The sequence below is a fragment of the Salmo salar genome, chromosome ssa07, assembly GCF_905237065.1.
Source record: "Salmo salar chromosome ssa07, Ssal_v3.1, whole genome shotgun sequence".
Classification (NCBI taxonomy): Eukaryota; Metazoa; Chordata; class Actinopteri; order Salmoniformes; family Salmonidae; genus Salmo; species Salmo salar.
In genome coordinates, this window is record NC_059448.1 from 36472290 (window position 1) to 36498223 (window position 25934).

The window sequence follows — 25934 nt, forward strand, 5'->3', positions numbered from 1 at the left end:
TTGTTCTTAATTGTAATCAGAGGGCTAATATAAATACTATGCATGCCAGTATCTCTTGGCTAAGAGTTGAGGAGAGACTGACTACATCACTTCTTCTTTTTATAAGAAACATTGTGTTGAAAATCCCAAATTGTTTACATAGTCAACTTCCACACAGCTCTGACACACACTTATCCCACCAGACATGCCACCAGGGGTCTTTTCACAGTCACCAAATCCAGAACAAATTCAAGAAAGCGTACAGTATTATATAGATCCCTTATTGCATGGAACTTCCTTCCATCTCATATTGCTCAAATAAACAGCAAACCTGGTTTCAAAAAACAGATATAGCAACACCTTGCGGCACAACGCCTCTCCCCTATTTGACCTAGACAGTTTTTGTGTATGCATTGATATGTAAGCTACGTGTGCCTTTATTAACAAATTCATGTAGTTCTGTCCTTGAGCTGTTCTTGTCTATTGATGTTCTGTATTATGTTTTGTGTGGACCCCAGGAAGTGTAGCTGCTGCTTTTGCAACAGCTAATGGGGATCCTAATAAAATACCAAATACCTATGGGGCTATATAGGGTACCATTTGGGATGCATCCCATCTTCAGGCAATAATGACTGAAGGAATCTATTTGAACATCTACATTACATAAATCCAAATTATGCTAGTTCAACAGATACAGGATTTAATCAGATCTAAAGCACCAACCAACAGGATTCCATAAAATTGTAAAAATGCTAAATTATGAATTAAGCAGAAGAGGAGCAGAAGAAGAGGCATGACTTGTGCTACACTCTCTATCTCCTGGATTAATATCTAACTGTGTAATATCTCATCTAATTTCTTATCTGCTTCTTTTGCCCATATCTCAGTGAGCGAGAAAGAGAGAGAGAATGAGAGAAAAAGAAAGAGAAAGAAAGAGAGGGAGGAATATTGCATAAAACCTCATTGTAAATTTGTACAGCGAGCAGATAACAAATATTACCTTGTATTCATTATGAATGACATACTGCATCATTCAATTACCTGAAAGCAAAGCAGCCATTGAGAGCTAAATGGCAATTATGAATCAAATGGGGAGATTGTGCTGTGGGGAAATTGCCGTGGATGGTAAGCATAGGATAAAACATTTCTTCATGGCTGAAAAATATGTTTAAAAAAAATATATATATAAAAAGGGCTGTAACAATCATTTCTGAGGCAGTTAGCTGTGAGGTATCTCAGAACCTGTCTAGAAACCCGTTGAAGACTAGTTAATTATATAGTTGAAAGACAAAGCCTTTGACAGCTGTAACATCTATACAGTATTGCAGGACAGAACATCCCTCTCTCCCACTCAGTTTCCAATCTGGGTGTTAAAACTTGATTCCTCCCTGACCTTTGACAGCCACATCAAACAACTGTGTAAAGCGTAATTCTATCGCCTCAAGAACATTGCCAAACTCCGTCCTACCCTCACTCAGTCGGATGCAGAGAACCTCGCCCATGCCTTATCGTCTCAATGCTGCACTACTGCAATGCACTCTTCATCGGGATCCCTGGCAGGAGTCTCCAGAAGCTCCAATACATCCAGAACAACGCTGCCAGGATCCTGATGAGAGAGCGGAAACACCATCACATCACCCCCATCCTGGCACCTCTGCACTGGTTCCCCATCTCATTCCGGATCGAATTCAAAACCCTCCTGCTGACTTTCCAGTGTATGGAAAGTCATGGCAATGCCCCTCCTTATCTCAAACTACTCTCCCTCTATAACCCCACCCGCACCCTATGGTCAAGCAATAGCCTGCTCCTCCATCCCCCAGGACCAAGCACTGCTCCTTGGGGGAATCGGCCTTTCAGCTCAACCGCCCCCAGTTCTCTGGAATGCTCTCCCAGGCCACCTGAAGGCACCACAGACTCTGGGCTCCTTTAAAACGGGCCTAAAGACTTTTCTCCTTAGGAAGGTTTCTGTTGATAGCTGGGCTCCTTGGTGTCCTTGTCCCTTGTAATGTCAGCTGTGTTCCTTGTGTCAGTTGCCCTGTCTATGCACTTTGAGATTATTCTGTATAATGAAAACCACTTCACAAATGGAATAAATTATTAATACTATATGCAGTACAAAAAAAAGTTGCTATCTAGAACCTAAAATGGTGCTTTGGCTGTCCCCATAGTAGAACCCTTTACACAGAGGGTTCTACATGGACCTCAAAAGAGTTATACCTGGAAGCAAAAAAGGTTCTACCTGGAACAGAAAAGTGTTATCCTATGGGGACAGCCGAAGAACCCTTTCGGATGTCAAAGAAAGCTTTAGCTAAAAACAAAAGCCTCTAATTTCACTCTTCCTTGCCATCCCTTTCTCTCTAAACCTCACATTCTCTTTTCTTAGCTTCTCTAATTTTCTCCCTCGCTGGAAGAGAATCTGTGTTTGTTCTCTCTCTCTCTCCCTCTCTTTTTCCTCCCCCCGTTTTTCTATTTCTCTCCGTCTTTCATCCCCCCCTCTCTGCCCTCTCCCCTCTCCCCTTTCTCCCCCTCTAAGAACACAGTAATCAGAGTCCATTGACTGGTGTGTTGTGTTGTTAGTATCAGTCCTGTGATTAGTATCATCAGGGGCTCTAACAGCTCCTCTGCCTCTCTCTCCAAATCAACCTATAGTCTTGATCACACAGCCGGCTGCACATCAAAACAGCACACACAAACGGAGACACACACACAGAGACACGTGGATATACTGTACACACACAGAGAGAGAGAGAGACAGAGAGACAGACACATGGATACACGCACGCAAACCACTCTCTTCTCACAGAATATTACCCCACAGACCCATCAATATTTCGTAATATATTGAATCCTCCCCGTGTCTGAAACTCAGTAATATAAAAGACCAACAATCCAGGGTCAGTGAGTAGCTCAGAGGCTGTCGTTCCACCGTCACACAGAGGTCATTATCACAAAGGAAACAGCGTTGAGAAGCATGGTGCCTCTTCTGTTAATTTAATTACCTGTGTGTCTGACTTACTGTGTGTGAGCCTCCTTCACCCTATTAGGCTACTACGGTGTCAAACTAACGCTGAGATAAAACACTCTTGTAAAGAGGAAAACATTATCATGTTGACTGGTAATAGGCTTGTTCCCAGCCATATACACCAGGTAAAATAGGTTAATATATGTAGATATAATAAGTTCAGTAGGCCTGAATAAAAACATGGGGTGAGTTTCCTGGAAGCTTCGTATAGGATTAAGATAAAATAATTTCAGGAAAGATTATCTTAGATTAAATATTATCTTAGTAGTACTAAGATGACAGGAAATTCATCCATGACAGGCATTTCTAACATATTCTACAGCAGAGATGGAAGCCCAGTGCTTTAATAAGATATACTCTAACAAAGAGAAACAGAGATCAGAGAGCAGTGATTGATACAGATGTTTCTTAAGGGGTGGATCAGCTTTAATATTGCGGAAAGATTGTTGCTTCCATCAATCTAATTGTCTGCATCATTTCCAATCCCCCATATTTTTGGGGGGTAAATAAAAAATAAAAAAATATATATATAAATAAATAAATACATACATACATACGCATACTTTTTTTAGAATATACCTTTATTATTCCCCGCAAACCCTACCACCCTTCCCCCAATTGCAGTAAATGAATTAACAATAATACTTAGGCTTCTTCCTTCAGTTTATACATATTATACACATTTTTTAAAGACACAATCTATTTTACAATAGTCATATTTTATTTGTTTTTAATCCTTCCTCCATTTCTGATGTCCATCCAGTTTGATTTCTATTTGTAGCTGTGCTATTTCACAGAATTTCTGAACCTATATACATTTTACAGACCCCGTATGTTTAACATTGGTTATCTTGTTATTAGTCCCACCCTTCAGCTCCATTCAACCCCTCCCATCTATCTCTCAACACCATCCATTTTGGATTTCTATTTGCCATATATTTTTCAACTGTGCTGTGATGTTTCACAAAAATACTGAACCTTTCTATTCTCATAGCTTATACAGATTGTAAATTAAAGATAAACATTTTTGCAAAAATAATTATTGTATTATTGATTGATTGACTGACTTTTCAAATCACTCAGTATTGCTATCTGCAGCATTAGTTCTAGGCAAATGTTGCAATTCTTCAGCCATTCCTGGACCTGTGACCAAAAACGAGCTACATATGGACAATACCAAAATAAATGATCTAATGACTCTGCCTCCTCACAGCAGAATCTGCAGACCTGGGAAGATTGTATCCCCCATATATATAACATTCTATTAGTTGCAAGAATTTTGTATAATAATTTAAATTGAAAAATTCAAAGTTTTGAATCTGGCGTTGTTTTGCGTGTCAATTCGTAAACCATGTGCCATGGAATGGGTACATCGAAAATCTCTTCCCAACTATTTTGCCATTTATAAGGCACAGCTGTCAATATTTTGGTTCTTAAATTAAATTGGTATATGTTTTTATTAATCACAATTTTCTTTAACCATTTATGTTCTTTAATGCAGGGCCGACAGACAAGTTCCTTACTTTCCCCCTTCTACTTGCCTATTCCATTTTTGTGGTAATGCTGCAATTAATTGGTTGTAATTTTGGGTAGAGCAGACATTTCCATATGTCTGTGTTAGCTGCATGTGTGACATAACTCCACCAGTCCTATTTATGATATCATTTACAGAAATACCTTTTTAAACATTTTATCTAAAAATACACTTTTTTATCTATTAGTATATTTGAGCTTAACCACAATATTTGTTGTATTATTTGTTCTGTCTTTTCAGGTGGATTAAACTGAAATTGCAACCAACTTTCTAAGGCTTGTTTAAAAAATAACGATATTTTGGAGATTATTTCGTTTTCAAACAATCAAAAGTGAGCAGTTGTAATCTGAATAAAGGAGAAAAGGACATTCTTGAACATGGGGTGAGACATTCCTACCAATTTACTAGAGAACCATTTCGGAATTAAGTATAACTTTTGTATGACTGATGCCTTTAGTGAGAGGTCTAATGCTTTAATATTTAATCATTTCTGCCCTCCGAATTCATATTCGTTATATAAATAGGCCCTTTTAATTTTGTCTGGCTTGCCATTCCAAATAAAATTGAATATTTTTTGGTTCATATAACTTAAAAAGCAGGTCACTAGGTGTAGGAAAAACAATAAGCAAATAGGTAAACTGGGATATGACTAAAGAGTTAATCAGGGTGATTTTTCCACAAATAGACAGGTATTATCCTTTCCATGGTAGCAAGATCTTATCTATTGTTGCTAACTTTCTATAAAACTGTATTGGAGTGAGAATTTCTTTCTTTCGGGATTTGTATACAGAGTATGTCCACATCCCCGTCAGACCATTTTATTGGTAAACTACACAGTAATGTAAAAGTTGAATTTTTTTGTGATCCAATACATAATATAGTACACTAATCCAGAGAGATTAGCAAAAGTATCTAGATCCTCTATGAGGCTGTGGAGGGATTCTAATTGTGGTTTTAAAAGAAAATATGAATCATCAGATATAGTTGTTAGTTGTGTTGTTGATGTTGTGTTGCTCTGTCACTCTGTACAGTATGTGTCATTGTGTTTATTATTGCTCTTTAATCCTGGCTGTGTATGGGTGGATGAGTGACTGGTGGTTAGAGTGACTCATCACATCAGAGGTGATGGAGACAGGGAAGAAAGGGATGAGGTTATCATGGAAAACAAGTCAGGGAGAAAGGGGACAAAGGAGGCACCTGTTTTCCCAGGTGTGAGTTTACTACCCCCCCTCCCCCAACAACTATCAGAGTTGCAATTTATTGCCAGGAGGGTATTTTTTTATTCTTGGATTGTGGCCCCACTGACCGCACTCTAGCACTCTGATTGGCTGAGGCTTTATTTTCCCTCTCCTTTCTTTTCAGGAGATGGCTTGGTGTCATACAATGTCATTGACTTGAGAATGCAGTACAAAACAATAATTTATCTAACCATTGGTTGTCCATATACATGTATTCATGTCAACAAGGGGATATTGCAGTTTATCATGTATGGTGGTTTCATTGCTTAGGTCTATGGCCATGCCTTGACTCATATATAAAAATCAGGACAGAAGAAAAAGGATATCAAAGTGAAACAGTTCTCTAAAGACACAGGAGACAATAATACAAGAAACAACACTTCTGTAGCTTGTCAACTATGTGTCTGTCTATCCCTGTTCTCTCCTCTCTGCACAGGCCATACAAACGCTTCACACCGCGTGGCCGCTGCCACTCTAACCTGGTGGTCCCAGCGCGCACGACCCACGTGGAGTTCCAGGTCTCCGGCAGCCTCTGGAACTGCCGGTCTGCAGCCAACAAGGCTGAGTTCATCTCAGCCTATGCTACCCTCCAGTCCCTAGACTTCCTGGCGCTGACGGAAACATGGATTACCACAGATAACACTGCTACTCCTACTGCTCTCTCTTCGTCTGCCCACGTGTTCTCGCATACCCCTAGAGCATCGAGCCAGCGGGGTGGTGGCACTGGAATCCTCATCTCTCCCAAGTGGACATTCTCTCTTTCTCCCCTGACCCATCTGTCTATCTTCTCATTTGAATTCCATGCTGTCACAGTTACCAGCCCTTTCAAGCTTAACATCCTTATCATTTATCGCCCTCCAGGTTCCCTTGGAGAGTTCATCAATGAGCTTGACGCCTTGATAAGTTCCTTTCCTGAGGATGGCTCACCTCTCACAGTTCTGGGTGACTTTAACCTCCCCACGTCTACCTTCGACTCATTCCTCTCTGCCTCCTTCTTTCCACTCCTCTCCTCTTTTGACCTCACCCTCTCACCTTCCCCCCCTACTCACAAGGCAGGCAATACGCTTGACCTCATCTTTACTAGATGCTGTTCTTCCACTAATCTCATTGCAACTCCCCTCCAAATCTCCGACCACTACCTTGTATCCTTTTCCCTCTTGCTCTCATCCAACACTTCTCACTCTGCCCCTACTCGGATGGTATTGCGCCGTCCCAACCTTCGCTCTCTCTCTCCCGCTACTCTCTCCTCTTCCATCCTATCATCTCTTCCCTCTGCTCAAACCTTCTCCAACCTATCTCCTGATTCTGCCTCCTCAACCCTCCTCTCCTCCCTTTCTGCATCCTTTGATTTTCTCTGTCCCCTATCCTCCAGGCCGGCTCGGTCCTCCCCTCCTGCTCCGTGGCTCGACGACTCACTACGAGCTCACAGAACAGGGCTCCGGGCAGCCGAGCGGAAATGGAGGAAAAACTCGCCTCCCCTGCGGACCTGGCATCCTTTCACTCACTCCTCTCTACATTCTCCTCTTCTGTCTCTGCTGCTAAAGCCACTTTCTACCACTCTAAATTCCAAGCATCTGCCTCTAACCCTAGGAAGCTCTTTGCTACCTTCTCCTCCCTCCTGAATCCTCCTCCCCCTCCCCCCTCCTCCCTCTCTGCGGATGACTTCGTCAACCATTTTGAAAAGAAGGTTGACGATATCCGATCCTCGTTTGCTAAGTCAAACGACACCGCTGGTCCTGCTCACACTGCCCTACCCTGTGCTTTGACCTCTTTCTCCCCTCTCTCTCCAGATGAAATCTCGCGTCTTGTGACGGCCGGCCGCCCAACAACCTGCCCACTTGACCCTATCCCCTCCTCTCTTCTCCAGACCATTTCCGGAGACCTTCTCCCCTTCCTCACCTCGCTCATCAACTCATCCTTGACCGCTGGCTACGTCCCTTCCGTCTTCAAGAGAGCGAGAGTTGCACCCCTTCTGAAAAAACCTACACTCGATCCCTCCGATGTCAACAACTACAGACCAGTATCCCTTCTTTCTTTCTCTCCAAAACTCTTGAACGTGCCGTCCTTGGCCAGCTCTCCTGCTATCTCTCTCAGAATGACCTTCTTGATCCTAATCAGTCAGGTTTCAAGACTGGGCATTCAACTGAGACTGCTCTTCTCTGTGTCACAGAGGCTCTCCGCACTGCTAAAGCTAACTCGCTCTCCTCTGCTCTCATCCTTCTAGACCTATCTGCTGCCTTTGATACTGTGAACCATCAGATCCTCCTCTCCACCCTCTCCGAGTTGGGCATCTCCGGCGCGGCCCACGCTTGGATTGCGTCCTACCTGATAGGTCGCTCCTACCAGGTGGCGTGGCGAGAATCTGTCTCCGCACCATGCGCTCTCACCACTGGTGTCCCCCAGGGCTCTGTTCTAGGCCCTCTCCTATTCTCGCTATACACCAAGTCACTTGGCTCTGTCATATCCTCACATGGTCTCTCCTATCATTGCTATGCAGACGACACACAATTAATCTTCTCCTTTCCCCCTTCTGATAACCAGGCGGCGAATCGCATCTCTGCATGTCTGTCAGACATATCAGTGTGGATGACGGATCACCAGCTCAAGCTGAACCTCGGCAAGACGGAGCTGCTATTCCTCCCGGGGAAGGACTGCCCGTTCCATGATCTCGCCATCACGGTTGACAACTCCCTTGTGTCCTCCTCCCAGAGTGCTAAGAACCTTGGCGTGATCCTGGACAACACCCTGTCGTTCTCCACTAACGTCAAGGCGGTGACCCGATCCTGTAAGTTCATGCTCTACAACATTCGCAGAGTACGACCCTGCCTCACACAGGAAGCGGCGCAGGTCCTAATCCAGGCACTTGTCATCTCCCGTCTGGATTACTGCAACTCGCTGTTGGCTGGGCTCCCTGCCTGTGCCATTAAACCCCTACAACTCATCCAGAACGCCGCAGCCCGTCTGGTGTTCAACCTTCCCAAGTTCTCTCACGTCACCCCGCTCCTCCGCTCTCTCCACTGGCTTCCAGTTGAAGCTCGCATCCGCTACAAGACCATGGTGATTGCCTACGGAGCTGTGAAGGGAACGGCACCTCCATACCTTCAGGCTCTGATCAGGCCCTACACCCAAACAAGGGCACTGCGTTCATCCACCACTGGCCTGCTGGCCCCCCTACCTCTGAGGAAGCACAGTTCCCGCTCAGCCCAGTCAAAACTGTTCGCTGCTCTGGCACCCCAATGGTGGAACAAGCTCCCTCACGACGCCAGGACAGCGGAGTCAATCACCACCTTCCGGAGACACCTGAAACCCCACCTCTTTAAGGAATACCTAGGATAGGATAAAGTAATCCTTCTAACCCCCCCCTTAAAAGATTTAGATGCACTATTGTAAAGTGGTTGTTCCACTGGATATCATAAGGTGAATGCACCATTTTGTAAGTCGCTCTGGATAAGAGCGTCTGCTAAATGACTTAAATGTAATGTAAATGTATATATTTCCATACACTCACACATATACATTCACTTTAGCACTGACCTTCAATGGTGACTACCATAATTAAGCTTATTTCAGAAAATGTGGTCTTCTCGGTGTCTATTCTGAGCCGCCTGGCGTTTAGTGATTCTCAGAAGAGGCTAACTGATTTGTGTAACACAGAGATTATATAACAGCTGAGAGAGAGAGAGAGAGAGAGAGAGAGAGAGAGAGAGAGAGAGAGAGAGAGAGAGAGAGAGAGAGAGAGAGAGAGAGAGAGAGAGAGAGAGAGAGAGAGAGAGAGAGAGAGAGAGAGAGAGAGAGAGAGAGAGAGAGAGAGAGAGAGAGAGAGAGAGAGAGAGAGAGAGAGAGAGAGAGAGAGAGAGAGAGAGAGAGAGAGAGAGAGAGAGAGAGAGAGAGAGAGAGAGAGAGAGAGAGAGAGAGAGAGAGAGAGAGAGAGAGAGAGAGAGAGAGAGAGAGAGAGAGAGAGAGAGAGAGAGAGAGAGAGAGAGAGAGAGACCTGTGTGTGTGCATGTTCATTGATGCATTCATTAATTTATTCATATGTGTGTGTGCTTCTCCTGCTCCCCTCTCACCTCCTCCGCGGTCTTTCTCCTCCTCCTCGATGCTGTTCTTGATGCTGTCGTACTCCTCGTCTATGTTCTGATTGCCTCTAATCTGGCTGAGCACGCGCCGGGCCTTCTGGGTAAGGCCTTTCTGGATCAGCCAGCGGGGGCTCTCTGGCAGGAACAGAAACCCCACGAACTGGAGCACCGCAGGGACCATCGACAGACCCAACATATACCTGGAGAAGAGGAGAAAAGGCAGAGAGAGGAGGGAGAGAGAGAGAGAGAGAGCGATATATTAGTTGTTTCATCTGTGTGAGTGACTCTCTGGCAAAAGGAGGAACCCCATGAACCTGAATACAGCAGGAACCACTGGCAGGAGGGGGGTGCGAGGGAGAGAGAAAATGTAATATATTAGTTGTTTCATCTTTGAGAGGAGAAACTCCATGAACTGCAGCACAGCAGGAACCACCAATAGACCCACCATAAAGTATACCTGGAGAGGGGGAGGAGGAGAGGATAGGGAGAGAGGGGGGGAAATGCAGTGGTGAGGGATGGAAAAAGGGAGGAGGAGAGAGAGGGGAGAGACAGAGATAAATTAGCTGTTTCATCTGAGAGTGTGAGAGAGGAGAAACCCCATGAGCTGGAGCATAGAAGGGACCACTGATGGGTTGACTCCCACAATGTAGCAATGTTCCAGCATACATGTCTGTAGCTTTCTTAAGTCTCGTTTACATTACCCATAAACACTCCGTTACGTTGCGCTGGATGTCATGCACTTCAATGGGGAGGTCCACAACGGAGTGGAATGGCAATGCCCCCTTACAGTTGAAGGCTCCGTTGTGAGACAGACCCCACATACTTTAAAATGTTCCAAACGTTGTGTTGTCTAGTTATCAAAAAAAACAAAAATGTGTTTTCGGTGATGGCTTTATGGAATAGCTAGGCAACTTTTAAACAATTATCCATTCCTATAAGTGAGAACACTTTTAAGTTTGTTGTGATGATATGGTAATGACGTTTGTTTTTTATGATAATTATTAAGTCGGGGAAGGTACAACTTCTGCTGTTTCTGGGAAACTTGACAATGGCAGATAACAAAGGCATTCGCCTTAGTTATTGCCAATGAAGTGGATGCTATCGAAATGCCACTTCTCCTACATGAAGCTGAACATGATGAACATACATTTTTTTATTTATTCTTTATTTAAATAGGCAAGCCAGTTAAGAACAAATTCTTATTTACAATGACGGCCGACCCCGGCCACAACCCGGACGACGCTGGGCCAATTGTGGTCCGCCCTATGGGACTCCCAATCAAGTCCGGTTGTGATACGGTCTGGAATTGAACCAGGGTCTGTAGTGACACCTCTAGCACTGAGATGCAGTGCCTTAGACTGCTGAACCACTCGGGAGTCATGCACTTCAATGGGTAGGTCCACAACGGAGTGGAATGGCAATGCCCCAATGCAGTTGAAGGCTCTGTTGCGAGATGGATGCCGCATACCTTAAAATGTTCTAAACCTTGTGTCGTCCAAGGAAATAAGATACCAGCCCATGCTCTTTCTCCCACAATGCTTTGGTTCTGACTTCATGTTGCAATTGGTGAGGAGCAAATGCAGAAATTCACAAGTCTTGTTTTGTATTTTTGTGATGGTTTTCTCAAAATATAACCAGGTAGGCTACTAGAGTGAGAACATACACTACCGGTCAAAAGTTTGAGAACACCTACTCGTTCAAGGGTTTTTCTTAAATTGTTGCTATTTTCTACATTGTAGAATAATAGTGAAGACATCAAAACTATGAAATAACACATATGGAATCATGTAGTAACCAAAATATATTTTATATTTGAGATTCTTCAAAGTAGCCACCCTTTGCCTTGATGAAAGCTTTGCACATTCTTGGCATTCTCTCAACCAGCTTCATGAGGTAGTCACTTGGAATGCATTTCAATTAACTGGTGAACCTTGTTAAAAGTTAATTTGTGGAATTTCTTTCCTTATTAATGCGCTTGAGCTAATCAGTTGTGTTGTGACAAGGTGGGGGGGGGGGGGCACACTTAACCCGCATGGCTACCACAGCATTCTGCAGCGATACGCCATCCCATCTGGTTTGGGCTTAGTGGGACTATCATTTGTTTTTCAACAGGACAATGACCCAACACACCTACAGGCTGTGTAAGGGGTATTTGACCAAGAAGGAGAGTGATGGAGTGCTGCATCAGATGACCTGGCCTCCACAATCACTTAACCCAATTGAGATGGTTTGGGATGAGTTGGACTGTAGAGTGAAGGAAAAGCTGCCAACAACTGCTTAGCGTATGTGGGAACTCCTACAAGACTGCTGGAAAAGCATTCCAGGTGAAGCTGGTTAAGAGAATGCCAAGAGTGCAAAGGATGGCTACTTTGAAGAATCTCAAATATAAAATATATTTTGATGTGTTTAACACTTTTTTTGGTTACTACACGATTCCATAGTTTTGATGTCTTCACTATTATTCTACAATGTAGAAAATAGTAAAAATAAAGAAAAACCCTTGAACGAGTAGGTGTCCAAACATTTGACTGGTACTGTATATATACAGTGTATACTGTATATATTTACCAACAATTATATGGGGGATTGGAAATGATGCAGACAATTATATTGATGGAATCGACAATCTATCTGCACTATTAAAGCTGATCTACCACCCACCCCCCCCCAAAAAAATCATATATAATAATAATCAAATTGGTTAAATGATGGACCTTGATGAGATATTCAAAGATGAGGCTTGTAGAGCAATTACGTGTGTGTGTGTGTGTGTGTGTGTGTGTGTGTGTGTGTGTGTGTGTGTGTGTGTGTGTGTGTGTGTGTGTGTGTGTGTGTGTGTGTCTCACCTCCATCCATCATGGCGTAGGTAGCTGAAGGCCCCGTCTATGATGCTGGCAGTGAACTGGCCTCCTGTGATAAACAGTGTGTTTACTGTCACCAGCTGGCCTCTCAGGTGGGGGGGAGACGTCTCAGCTATGTACACTGGCACCGTCATGGACGCAATACCTACTCACGTGGGATGGGTCAGAGGAATAGGGAAAACACAATGAGGAGAGTAGAACTGTACAGTGTAGGGTGAAGATGCCCCTAGATGCTAATCTTGGATCAGTTTAGCATTTTCCCCACTAATGGTTAAGGTTAGGATTAGGGGAGGGGAAGCTGATACTAGATCTGCACCTAGGGGAAACTTCACCCCGGAGCATACAATACAGTCAAAGTTTATGGATAAGTGCAAATTCAGCTTTTATGATCACTTCACTGGTTTACCTAACTCAAGAACAATGGTATAGGGTCTGAGTTAGGCATGAAACAACATATCCTCTCCACACTCCCCTACATCTGTCAATCAAGCGGAATCTGAGTGTCCTCAGTCACATCTCTCATCTAGAGAACCTGACCAATCAAAACACTCAACCACAGAGCTGCTGCACCAATCCAACACTAGCCATTAGGGCACTAAAGAGCCCTCATCATTTCACACAACATCAATCATGTCTGACAGACTGAACAACATCAACCACATCGGTCATCTCTGTAAGCAGATCTACAACATATATCTCAAGTGCATCCACTACATCAGAGATATTGTAGCCTATACAGCATGTAAGTCAGTGTTGTTCTCAGCTGCTGCAGCCACTGACCATGCCAAAACGACTACATATTTACACTGACCGCTAGAACAAACAACATGTGTTTGCCCGGATTCATCTGACAAGGGCCGTGACATCACCGCTCCGTTCTGCGCCACACCGATAAGGGACTATTAACAGCACCCAGAGTGCACTACTTCCTGTCTCTCCTCCAGTTATCCGGCAGACGACGTAGCTACCTGTTGCCGAGGGAACCGCTTGCTTCGCCATGCAGGCACTCAATTATAAGACACCGGCTGGAGTTAATCAATATCTGGGAGACGCGAGACGTTTTATTGGCATTTCATTCATTTTCTTTTAAACACAGGATTGAGGGCTGGAGGGACGGGTCCTACTGTTAAAGGTAGTGGCCCTAGGCTTGCCGCTCATACGGTACACACCTGGGGTGACCAACCCTAGAGTTGTGGTTGATAGAGTTGCCAACTACACCTGTAGAGCTACTAGCTGTGCAGATTTTTGCTCCAGCCCTGCAGTGACCTAACACACCTGATTCAGCTGATCATGGTCCAGACTTAGAGTGACGACCTTGATTAGTTTACTATTTCAGTCAGGTGTGTTAATGCAGGGCTGGAGCAAAAGCATGCATACCAATACATACTCCAGTGGGTAACACTACCAAGTAAACAACTAGAGCTGAGCATGCTTCAACATAGATAAAGGGTTCTACTCTGTTTGCTCTTCTGTCAAAGGCTGCTCCTCTACATATCACATTTGACATGTTTGTCATTTTATTTTCATCATACACATGCAGAGAGCAGAACAAATAACTGAACCAAACACGTGGTTGTGAATGGAATTAAGAGTAGAGGGTATAATATAATAAAATAAAGGAGAGAGAGGCAGAGAGAGCGAGAGCGACTGAAAGAGAGAGAGGCAGAGAGAGAGGGAGCGAGAGAGACTGAAAGAGAGAGAGAGAGAGAGAGACTGAAAGAGAGAGACAGCGCGAGAGAGAGAGTTAATGTTTTTGGGATGTTATCCTAATGTTAGATAAAACCCTAATGCAGGACATACACTATACGATTTGGCCACAAATTTGCCATGTTTTTGCCATCCCAGGTGAATTTTCATGACGAGGTGAAATCCAATGAACTTGGGATAGGATCAGTATGTCGGGACACACCTAGTTTGAGCGGGTTAGGGACGCACCGATGATGGCTGTTCCGTTTTCCAAACCCCTGTTGGATGTCCCGATCATTTTCCGACGTCAGAAATGTCTGCTAAATGACTTAAATGTAATGTAATGTAATGTAAATGTTGGTTGTGCACCTTGCAGTATGAGAAGTGCTATAACGCGATTGGGCAAGGATTAATGAGAATAGCCAATGAGCACTCAGCACGTGAGACCAAAACAATGATGGCGAATTGGAAAGGAACATTTGCGTTGGCATTTTTTTCCTAAGACAACTGAGAAATGCAGTGCAAGATGAATTAGGGAATCATTGTGTAGTGTGAGCACCACCGTCCTGGGGTTGAGGATGGACGGAATTAAAGATTTGGGACAAGGAAATCTGGAAATGTGAGCACGTCCAAGTTGTTAAGATTTTAGAAGTTGTGCAGTGCATGCCCAGCATAACTAATGTTCTAGAAATGTTCCCGGTTTGCTGGGTGGGTTCTGAGAGTGGGAGAGCCCTCCTTTCCTCCCCATCACTCCCTCCTTCTCTTGTTATCAGCGACAGCCTTTGGTCAGTCCCTCCGGTCTCCCCAGGCCTCTACTCAGACACATGTGGAGTCCACCACCACCAAGACTCGTATTTTATTTAACCTTTTATTTTATCAGGGAGTCATACTGAGACCAAAGTCTCTTTTACAGACGAGCCCTGAATGACAAATACACACATGAAAATATAAATACAAAATGCAAGCAGAAAGAAAAACACGGTGTGAACAAATCAGCTTGTCCGAAACACCCTAACACAGGCGGGAGGCACAACATGAACAGACGAGAGGCAGTGGTTGTGATTCCTTTTCTTGTGAATGTTTACTAAAACGGGTCTTCTTTCGCCTGACAAAATAACTCCAGTACAGGGTAACGTCCAAAGCTGAAACACCAGCGTAACAAAACAAATAAACAAACTTAGCCGTTGACCAAAAGGCTGTGGCCAAAAAGGGAAAACAAAACGGCTAGCCCTGTCTTTAGACTATCTTCTACACATAATAGTTACAGGAGGAACACGTCGCTCTACCTATAGCCTGCCTTGGTTAACAGAGAGACAAGGTGCCCCGGTAAAAGAAGCTTTCTCTGAGGTAGGAAAATCCGACATCCTCACAGGTCCCCGTCTCTACTCCCCCCCTCCCTCCAGCTCCTCTCCCAGGACACCTAATATAGAGGAAGACAAAGCAATTAGTGGGCCCAGGTGTGTATTAATTGGCTTTACACTGAGTACCTATCCCCTGAGGAGGGTGCTGTCGTGTCGTCTTCCTCCGGCCGGTCACAGAACTCACACAATGGTCATAAAAAACAAACACATTCATCAGTAATAAGGTCCTCAATCAGCTTTCTGAATTCCCCTCAAGGCACAACGACACCAAATGTAAGAACATTTTGAAGATTGTTTCACAAATAAGGTGCAAGACAACTAGAAGCTAATTTACCTAACTCAGTAGAGACTAAAGGAATTTTCTGTTAGCCATCCGGGGACAGGGTCTGGTAACTCAGATGTCTAAAGTTTAGCAATTACTTTTCTGTAAAAGGGCTTTATAAATGAAAACATAGCAATGTATCGTGCTATGTAACCTACATGACATCAAAGAGGGCCAACCAACTTTCTGGTAGAGAATGCAGTGATGAGTACTAAAATTGTCACCTGAAATAAAGTGAAATGTTTTATGACGGCTTTAACCCTAGGATGCATAGTAAACATGATGCCCCAAGAATGCATATGCCAGGTCAAAATGAACTGATAATGTAATAGCTGTGTTTTATTTATACGGGTCATGATAGTATCACTGCTCTTTAATAAGCTTTACGTATCGGCCTCACGGCCTTCGTCAGAACGGGTTCCTTATTTTATACAACTGTTACCATGCACCTGCAAAAAAAGATAGATCCGATGTGTGAATGAATACCTTTTGAATTTATATGAGCCCAAAATATTATCCATTTTGTGGAACATAATTATTTTGAGTGATGATTTGGACCTTTAAATAATTATTTTGTTTGAAATGTTTTTAGTCGCTCTTCAACAGTTTGATACACATTTCAATGATAACATATTTTGAAAATTCATAACAGCTATTGAAAATATTAGCATATTTTTCTTACAATCAATCTTACAAAGTTTCACATTCAACCTTTTAGTGTGAAGAACAAAATAAAACCACCGTAAGCATGTTTTATAATATTTCAAAACATTTATTTGAAAATCCAAAGTTCATCATCAATATAAACGATAACACTAACAATTGTGAATTTAGAAAACATGAACAATAAAAGGAACAAAGTGTGCATGTCTGTGATGCTTACTTACTTATGCTGTTTTAGTCCATGTATTTGTTACAAACCACAAGCATGTGACTGTGCTCTTTGCAGACGGGTGAATTGCACTGAGAACACCAGCAGCTGACTTTTGTATCCTTTGCTCTTGGGCAGAGCTGGCACCTCTTCCTCTTTTGGCCCTGGCAATCACCACCTTCCGGAGACACCTGAAACCCCACCTCTTTAAGGAATACCTGGGATATGATTAAGTAATCCTTCTAACCCCCCCCCAAATAAGATATAGATGCACTATTGTAAAGTGGTTGTTCCACTGGATATCATAAGGTGAATGCACCAATTTGTAAGTCGCTCTGGATAAGAGCGTCTGCTAAATGACGTAAATGTAAAATGTAATGGGAGAACCTTCCAGAAGGACAACAATCTCTGCAGCACTCCAACAATCAGGCCTTCATGGTAGAGAGTGGCCAGACGGAAGCCACTCCTCAGTAAACAGCACATGACAGCCCGCTTGGAGTTTGCCAAAAGGCACCTAAAGGACTCTCAGACCATGAGAAATAAGATTCTCTGGTCTGATGAAACCAAGATTGAACTCTTTGGATGGAATGTCAAGCATGACGTCTGGAGGAAAGCTGCTCATCCACTGTGACGCAGTCGCTGGGGATGAACCTTCCTCTACAGTTTGCTAGGAAAAGGTCCCACACATACCGGAAGGCTGCCAGGTAGTCTATTGCCTCTCTGAACACTCTGGTCCTCCTGTAATCAAGCCTCAGGTAGCGACGGATATCCTCATATCTTCTAATCCTTATAAATTGGATTCTGCAGTGGATCCAAAAATAGCTCCAGTGGGGAGACATCCCACCTTTTCTCCATGCTGGCGAGGAGGGTTAAACCAATAAAGGCCTTAAATTCCTCTTTGTTGACCTCTCTCCACTCTGTCCCTTTTGCTGTCGCTATTCTCCGTCTTTCTAAATTGGTACACTTTAGAACCTCCTCAATGATGTTGTCACTAATGAACAGCTCCCAGGCAACTTTTGGTGACACAACTGTAGACCCCGGCACAAACCCTGGCCAGCTCCTCAGGATGTTATGGCTTATGGACCTGCCTTTAGTGTGTGTGTAGGGGGGGGGGGGCACATAGTCTGTGTCATCTGAATTGGATACCTCAGGTTCTTAGTCAGAGGCACCAATGGCTTCCTCATCCAGCATCTGTAAAACCATTTTGTTGTATTTCTGGCAAAATTCTTATGAAACTCTTTTTACTCAGTGAGTTAAAAAGGATAAATGAAAACGGTGATTAGTGAACATTAAAAACAAGATATTTAATACATATTTTATTAATTACTTAGATTTTATTGTTGTAGGAAGAAGAAAGGTCAGGGTGGCGAGTGCAATGCAGTGAATTCCATAGGAAATACATACGGGTCATATTTGACCCACATATGAAAAGTTGGGGTAGTGATGCAAAAACAATTTTTACTTAAAAAATAAGAAAGAAAAAAAACTAGGATGGTAGAATATTAAAGACACATTATTTAGAGGAATTCCTGGAATATTAGATGACATTTCGGGGGGGGGTCAATACAGCAAAATAACCATTAGGCCGGGTCATTTTGCATCCTAGGGTTAATGAAGTGGCAGCTGCGTTCATATAGATGATGTCGCCATAGTCTAGGACCGATAGGAACGTCAACTGAATAATTTGCTTTCAACTATTTCGCGAGAGGCAGGACCTATTTCTATAGAAGACCATTTTTATACTCAGCTTCTAAACTAACACTTCAATATGTGATATCCAAAGTAAATATGCTTAAATCAAACTTATTTTTATGGGCTCTAGAGAACAACATATACTTAGTTTTACCTGCATTCAGTACTAATTTCAGGTCGACAAAGTTTTTCTGTAATACAATGAAGTCAGACTGTACTTCAGATAGAGCCTGGTCAACCGAGGGGCCAATAGAATACACAACAGTATCATCAGCATACAAGCGCAGGTTAACATTTAATGAGCTGCCAGTTGAGGACTGTCATGGCTCAACAAAACTGCTGACACAGGCTGTGAACAAGCGATTCGGTGGCATTCTCTCTTTACTGTGTCGCCACCATGCTCGATGCTATGTACAAGAATCACTACTTCGATGAAGACAAGAAACAGGGTTTACGTGAAATGTTACATACACAGCTGGACAAGATGGAAACGGACACAGTGACAGTGAGCACCGAGGAAGAGAGGCCACGGACAGACAGCTGAAACTTCACTGCTTGACATGTATGATGAAATCCTGGTTGAGAACGGAACGACTAAACAAATGAACAACGAAACAACACAGCAAGTAAGTGAAAGAAATAGGTTTTGATTATGTTTTACTGGTAATGGGGACATATGTAAATGCCAACAAAATAACTTGTTGGTCTGTGTGTGTGTGTGTGTAAGCTTTATTTAACTAGGCAAGTCAGTTAAGAACACATTTTTATTTACAATGACGGCCTACCCCAGCCAAACCCAAATGACGCTGGGCCAATTGTGCACCACCCTATGGGACTCCCAATCACAGCCGGATGTGATACAACCTGGATTCGAACCAGGGACTGTAGTGATGCCTCTTGCACTGTGATGCAGTGCCTTAGCACACACACATGGATGCAGCGGTCTAACTATTTAACTGTACTAGAATGCTTAAAAGGCCCCAAAAGAATGAATATATATATATATATATCAGTTATCGGTATCAGTTTTTTGGGGGCAAGGAAAATATCGGATATCGACCAAAAACGTAATGTCGGTGCATCACTAATAATAAAACTGACAATATCATTGATTAGAAACAGATCATAATCATTCTATACCTTATAGACAAACCACAGAACAAGGATGCATCCCAAATGGCATCCTATTCCTTATTTAGTTCACTATTGACCAGAGCCCTATAGGCCCTGGTCAAAAGTAGTGCACTATGAAGGGAATAGGGTGCCATTTGGGACTACGTACAGTTCACCCCTAGCTCTCCCATGTGCTCACCTAAAGGTCAGCTCACCAATAATTTGCCCAAGACGGTGAGATGGACCAAACCCCAGGCTTGTGTTAAAGACCAGTCAAAGGTATTCATTTCTGCCTCCTCCTGACAAACGGCAAGAATGACCTTCCCGCTTTCCCTCAGAAATGCTAAGCAATTAAATGTATGAAGAGCCCGGCCTGCCATCATGTAAATGTGATTGGATGTGTGACAGGGTAGGTTCAGAATACAGTGGGGTCCGAAATTATTGACACACTTGATAAAGATGAGAAAAAAATGACTGTATAAAATACTGAGGTATATTGTATACTAAAAAAAGGGAAATTATATTCTGTTATACTAATACAATTGCTCCGAGAAAGATTTTGTTTAACGAGTAATAATTGTTTTTCTCATAAGAGAGACAGAGAGAGACAAAGAGAGACAAAGAGAGACAAAGAGAGACAAAGAGAGACAAAGAGAGACAGAGAGACAGAGAGACAGAGAGACAGAGAGAGATTTTGAACATTATTCTACTAAGCATGACACGCCAATCTTCATTCCCAAGCAAAGGCAACGTCAAGACTATGAGTCACCCAGAAGTTGCTAGAAACTCCTTTGGTACGTCGAATTCTCATTGAATGCCAAACAGCGTGAAATCTTGTAAAAGCCTCCTACCTCCAAAAATAACATAGGCCTAGGCACTGAAGTCAAATATCAGTAATCCTGGAAAAAAGCAGTCTCAAAGTAATGGGATGAAGTTAGCAACTTCTGGTTTGATTATTGTTTTGGTATATGGCTAAATAAAGTATTGACCATCCTTTAAATTTAACCTACATAGATTTTGGGCAATAAAACCCATCACATTCACAACTAGTTAGGCCCGCCCACGAGGATACTATTGGCACATGTCTCACTTATTTTTCAGGTTAGATGACTCGATAGCCTAAGAAGTCAACTTTTTCAGTTTTGTATTAGGTTTGCCAATCAAAAAAAAAATACTGCAGCCTACAAAATGCATGCTCTTCAACCAATCGCTGCCCGCACCTGCCCGCCCGTCCAGAGTTCTGACTTAGAATATGTGGACAACTACAAATACCTAGGTGTCTGGTTAGACTATAAACTCTCCTTCCAGACTCACATTAAGCATCTTCAATCCAAAATTAAATCTAGAATCGGCTTCCTATTTCGCAACAAAGCATCCTTCACTCATGCTGCCAAACATACCCTCGTAAAACTGACCATCCTACCGATCCTCGAATTCGGCAATGTAATTTACAAAATAGCCTCCAACACTCTACTCAACAAATTGGATGCAGTCTATCACAGTGCCATCTGTTTTGTCACCAAAGCCCCATATACTACCCACCACTGCGACCTGTACGCTCTCGTTGGCTGGCCCTCGCTTCATACTCGTCGCTAAACCCACTGGCTCCAGGTCATCTACAAGTCTCTGCTAGGTAAAGCCCTGCCTTATCTCAGCTCACTGGTCACCATAGCAGCACCCACCCGTAGCACACGCTCCAGCAGGTATATCTCACTGGTCACCCCCAAAGCCAATTCTTCCTTTGGCCGCCTTTCCTTCCAGTTCTCTGCTGCCAATGACTGGAACGAACTGCAAAAATCACTGAAGCTGGAGACTCATATCTCCCTCACTAGCTTTAAGCACCAGCTGTCAGAGCAGCTCACAGATCACTGCACCTGTACATAGACCATCTGTAAAAGCCCATCCAACTACCTCATCCCCATACTGTATTTATTTATTTATTCATTCATTCATTCATTCATTCATCTTGCTCCTTTGCACCCCAGTATCTCTACTTGCACATTCATCTTCTGCACATCTACCATTCCAGTGTGTAATTGCTAAATTGTAATTACTTCGCCACCATGGCCTATTTATTGCCTTACCTCCCTTATCCTACCTCATTTGCACACACTGTATATACACTTTTTCTACTGTATGTTTGTTTATTCCATGTGTAACTCTGTGTTGTTGTATGTATCGAACTGCTTTGCTTTATCTTGGCCATGTCGCAGTTGTAAATGAGAACTTGTTATCAACTAGCCTACCTGGTTAAATAAAGGTGAAAATGTGCTGTCATGGCATACCCGTACACAGATAACCTAGTCTAGGTGAACGAGATTAGCCTGAAGTGAAAAGTAAATTCAGCAACTCTCTGAGGACAGTGGAAGTTGATAAAGGAGATTATTGTTAAAAGTAAAACCCATGCATTTTGGTCGTTGGCCTTCATCAAGGTTTTACTAATCTCTCATTGACAGACTAGATCTTCGGTTCTGGCCTTCCGTGTTGGTTGTAGATGAAAAAGGAAGATGCTTTTATATATTTCAAAATGGCCTCCTATAGGCTAGGGGATCAATCACAATCGGACACAAAACATGATGTGATTGGTTGCAATCAGTTGCAAAAACCTGACCAATAAGCGGCCATTTTAATATACATAGCCTAGGCCCTACAGCTAAACACCTCCTGTAATATTCTATATGTAAAACCCTGAAAACCCCAGGGGCATTTTACCCCTTTTAGGTTGGAAAAATGTGTTTCTAGTATAAATGTAAACCAATTTCAGGTGAATCTGGAGGTTATAAATCATACAATACCTTAATGTGCAGAAATAAATCATAGAATATCTTTAGAAATGTTGATTTTGACTAGGAACGTTAGCATGAGTTAGCATCTGCTGGGAATTGAGAATTTGCAGGTAAAGAAATACATGCGTTAGGTCTACATAAAAACCTAATCATAGGTTATTAATAGTGAGATGTGCAATGCCATTTTGTTTCGATATTTGATTGGTCTAATGGGTTTTATCACACTAATTTTCAGCGGACCTTTTCTATCATTTTTATTTTAATAACAAAAAATTTGTCAACTGTGTCCACTTATTTTCTGTGTCCATATACCTAATTCGTACCAAAATTTGCTTTTTTGTGTCAGCATTCTTTAAAAAAAAATGTACTTTACAGGTAATCTCGTAATCTCGTCCCAGGCTAATTGCCCATGGTGTTTTGTGAATGAGATAAGTAAACAAGTTTAAAGTTGCAGAAACCTTACCAAGTCCAAGCCCGACAATGAGACGTCCGACCAGTAGAACCTCCTTATCAGGAGCTGCGCTAAGCACTATTCCCCCAGCTGTGAAGATAAAACTAGCCAGGAGGATGCAGACCCTGCGCCCGAAAACTCCGTTCAACAACCCGCCAGCCAACGCGGACAGCGCGGCGGCAGCCACAGTACTAGAGATCAGAACCTCCTGCCATAGGGCGCTGAGATTCATCTCCCTCTTGAGCAGAAGCATCGCTCCCGAGATCACCCCGGTGTCATAGCCAAACAGAAAGCCACCCAGCGCGGAGAACGCGGCTAGAACATAAACAAACGCAGGTGTGACATCTTGCTGGAACTGTTTACGCGCCTCTCTCTCCAAGTCCCGGGTGGAGGTGGCGGCAGTGGCATTGGCAGGGACATCGGCAGCCTGGCTGTTGATGCTCGCGTTGGACGAAGCTTTGATGAGGCTCCGCTCTCCGTCATCGTTCACTTTCTTCCTCCTCTCACCCATCAGGTTGCTCATACTACGAAGATTATAGTCATTGTCTCTCGATTTTCGGGACATAAGGGAAGCAAACGCACCGACGAAATGTTCACAGGTCTGTAATTGGTTGGTTAATTGTTAAGAGAGCAACTGGTCCAAAAACCGTTAATTATTAATAATTCGAGTTGACAGAAGTGTCATCGCAGTGGTACTGGTGAGGGTTACTCTTTCATTCTCTGTCTCTCTCTCGCGCTCTCTCGCTCTGGCGTAGAAGGTATTGCTTTCCTGCAAACTGCCATATAGGCACTGGCCGTGTTCCAGAGAATCAAAATGACTGGCTGGATTTACCAATCACCTTGCATCATAAATAACCTATAGTGCAGGGCTATTCAACTGGCGGCCCAAAGGACAAGCACTAAGGTTTTTAGTGGTTTCTTGCATCTTTGTGGCATATAGATTTGTTTAGTTTTCTTCATATGAATTTGGCTCTAGCATTTGAACGGTTTAAGCTACAAAATATTATGACCCCATTCCTGAAAGCTACCAGTCTAACACATATGTGGCTTCTGTTTCCCTTTCTGGTACTCACAGGGACTTGTTAGAAGGGAGTGTGACAAAAAAAACACGCCTAATGACTGAGGGAAACAAATTCAAAGTATACTTCTTTCAAAATGACTTATTACTTTGAATAATATTTTAAATAAAACATAATGGTGAGCAAGCATTGTGCCTTTTCTATGATGATCATATTTTTGGGTTGCACATGGATTGACGTTGGTTGAGTGCTCTCCACGTCTATGCAAATTACTCTTAGCAACATTGAATTTTAAGGGAAGTGCTTTATTTGCACTTGCGTTTCTTTTTTTATGCTCAAAATGCTTTGAATGTTTCGTCACAATATTGTTTTGAACTGATGCCCGACTGAGCGTTCTACTCACAGGAAGTTGGTGGCACCGTAATTGGGGATGATGGTCATGGTAATGGCTCGAGCAGAATAAGTAGAATGGTATCAAATACGTCAAACACAAGTTTCCATGGGTTTGATACAATTCCATTCGCTCCATTCCAGACATTATTATCCCTCAGCAGCCTCCACTGGTTCTACTCAATGCATCGTCAATGAGCACAGATGAAGATTTCATAAAAAGTGCATTACAGTCGGGGAAATACTATGATATTCAAAAGAGGCAAATTATTGTCATAATTTTGATGTCTCCAGTATAGATGCAGTATAACGTTAGCTAGTTAAAATTGTGAGGAGGCCACCGGATTTTAGCTAGCTAACGTTAGCATTGCTAGCTATTTCTGACTAACTTTGCTAACTAATGACAACATTGCCATATGTCTGAAGTAAATTTGAAAATATAATAATGCTGGCTAAGTTGTTTCCTACTAAATAGTTGACTACTTTAGCAATGGCATTGTATTTCCAGGCACTATAGTGTAATTTAGTCAATAGTGGTTAGCCTCCATCCAGAATGACTGAGGTTACCACTTTTTATTTGTATTTTTTATTTAACCTTTATTTTACTAGGCAAGTCAGTTAAGAACAAAGTCTTATTTACAATGATGGCCTACCCCGGCCAAACCTGGACAACGCTGGGCCAATTGTACACCGCCCAATGGGACTCCCAATCATGGCCAGATGTGATACAGCCTGGATTTGAACCAGGGACTGTAGTGACACCTCTTGCACTGAGATGATGTGACTGCTGCGCCACTCGGTAGCCCTGTAGTGTAACACTATGTTGCCGGCAGAGGGTGACTTGAGAACGTTCATAACAATGGCATGACGCGACCGAGTGACAGAGGTGCAATTAAGGTCACACCCATAATCTCCCAGCCTACCCCAGTGTCCGAGAACCCCGCCTACCTCCTCTGGAGTGCTACGCTGGAGATTCCGGAACCTGCCAGGCTTTTCTCTCCCAGTGCACTGTCATTTTCGAGCTGCAGCCTTCTTCGTTCCTCTCGGACCGCTCGAGGATAGCGTACATCATAACGCTGATGTCCGGGAGGGCACTCGCCTGGGCCACGTCGGTGTGGGAGCAACAGTCCGCCGTCTGCCTCAGTCTGGAGGACTTTGTGGAGGAAGTTCGTAAGGTGTTTGATTCTCCATTGTCCGGGAGAGAGGCTGCTCGTTAGCTGCACCAGCTACGTAAAGACTCCCGTAGTGTGGCAGACTATGCGGTGGATTTTCGCACATTGGCGGCTGAGAGTGCCTGGAACCCGGAAGCATTGTTCGACATGTTTGTTTATGTTCCGTGTTTTGGGCACGTTGTATGTACTTCTGTGCGTTCGTTTAGAATGGAATAAAAGTACGCCTGTTAACCACACTCTGCTCTCCTTCACCTGACTTCGCCTCCAGTACACACCAGTAACACAAACTGATAACTTTCCGACAGATAAGATCTAAACCAGGCCAGAACTTGTCCGTGTAGACCAATTTGGGTTTCCAATC

The 25934-nt window shown here is 43.2% G+C and overlaps 1 protein-coding gene across 1 annotated transcript in view; it reads right to left on the bottom strand.

Annotated features, from left to right (window-relative positions):
- The window catches only part of LOC106609118 (proton myo-inositol cotransporter), a 76540-nt gene extending 52665 nt beyond the window's left edge, over positions 1-23875 (bottom strand). The window contains exons 1-3 of the mRNA XM_014207560.2: positions 23005-23875; positions 12696-12855; positions 9841-10049 (exon numbers count right to left, since the gene is read on the bottom strand). Coding sequence (XP_014063035.1) covers positions 9841-10049; positions 12696-12855; positions 23005-23557 — 922 coding nt within the window. The 5' untranslated portion in view covers positions 23558-23875. The remainder of the gene's footprint in view (positions 1-9840; positions 10050-12695; positions 12856-23004) is intronic.
- Positions 23876-25934: the final 2059 nt, after the last annotated feature.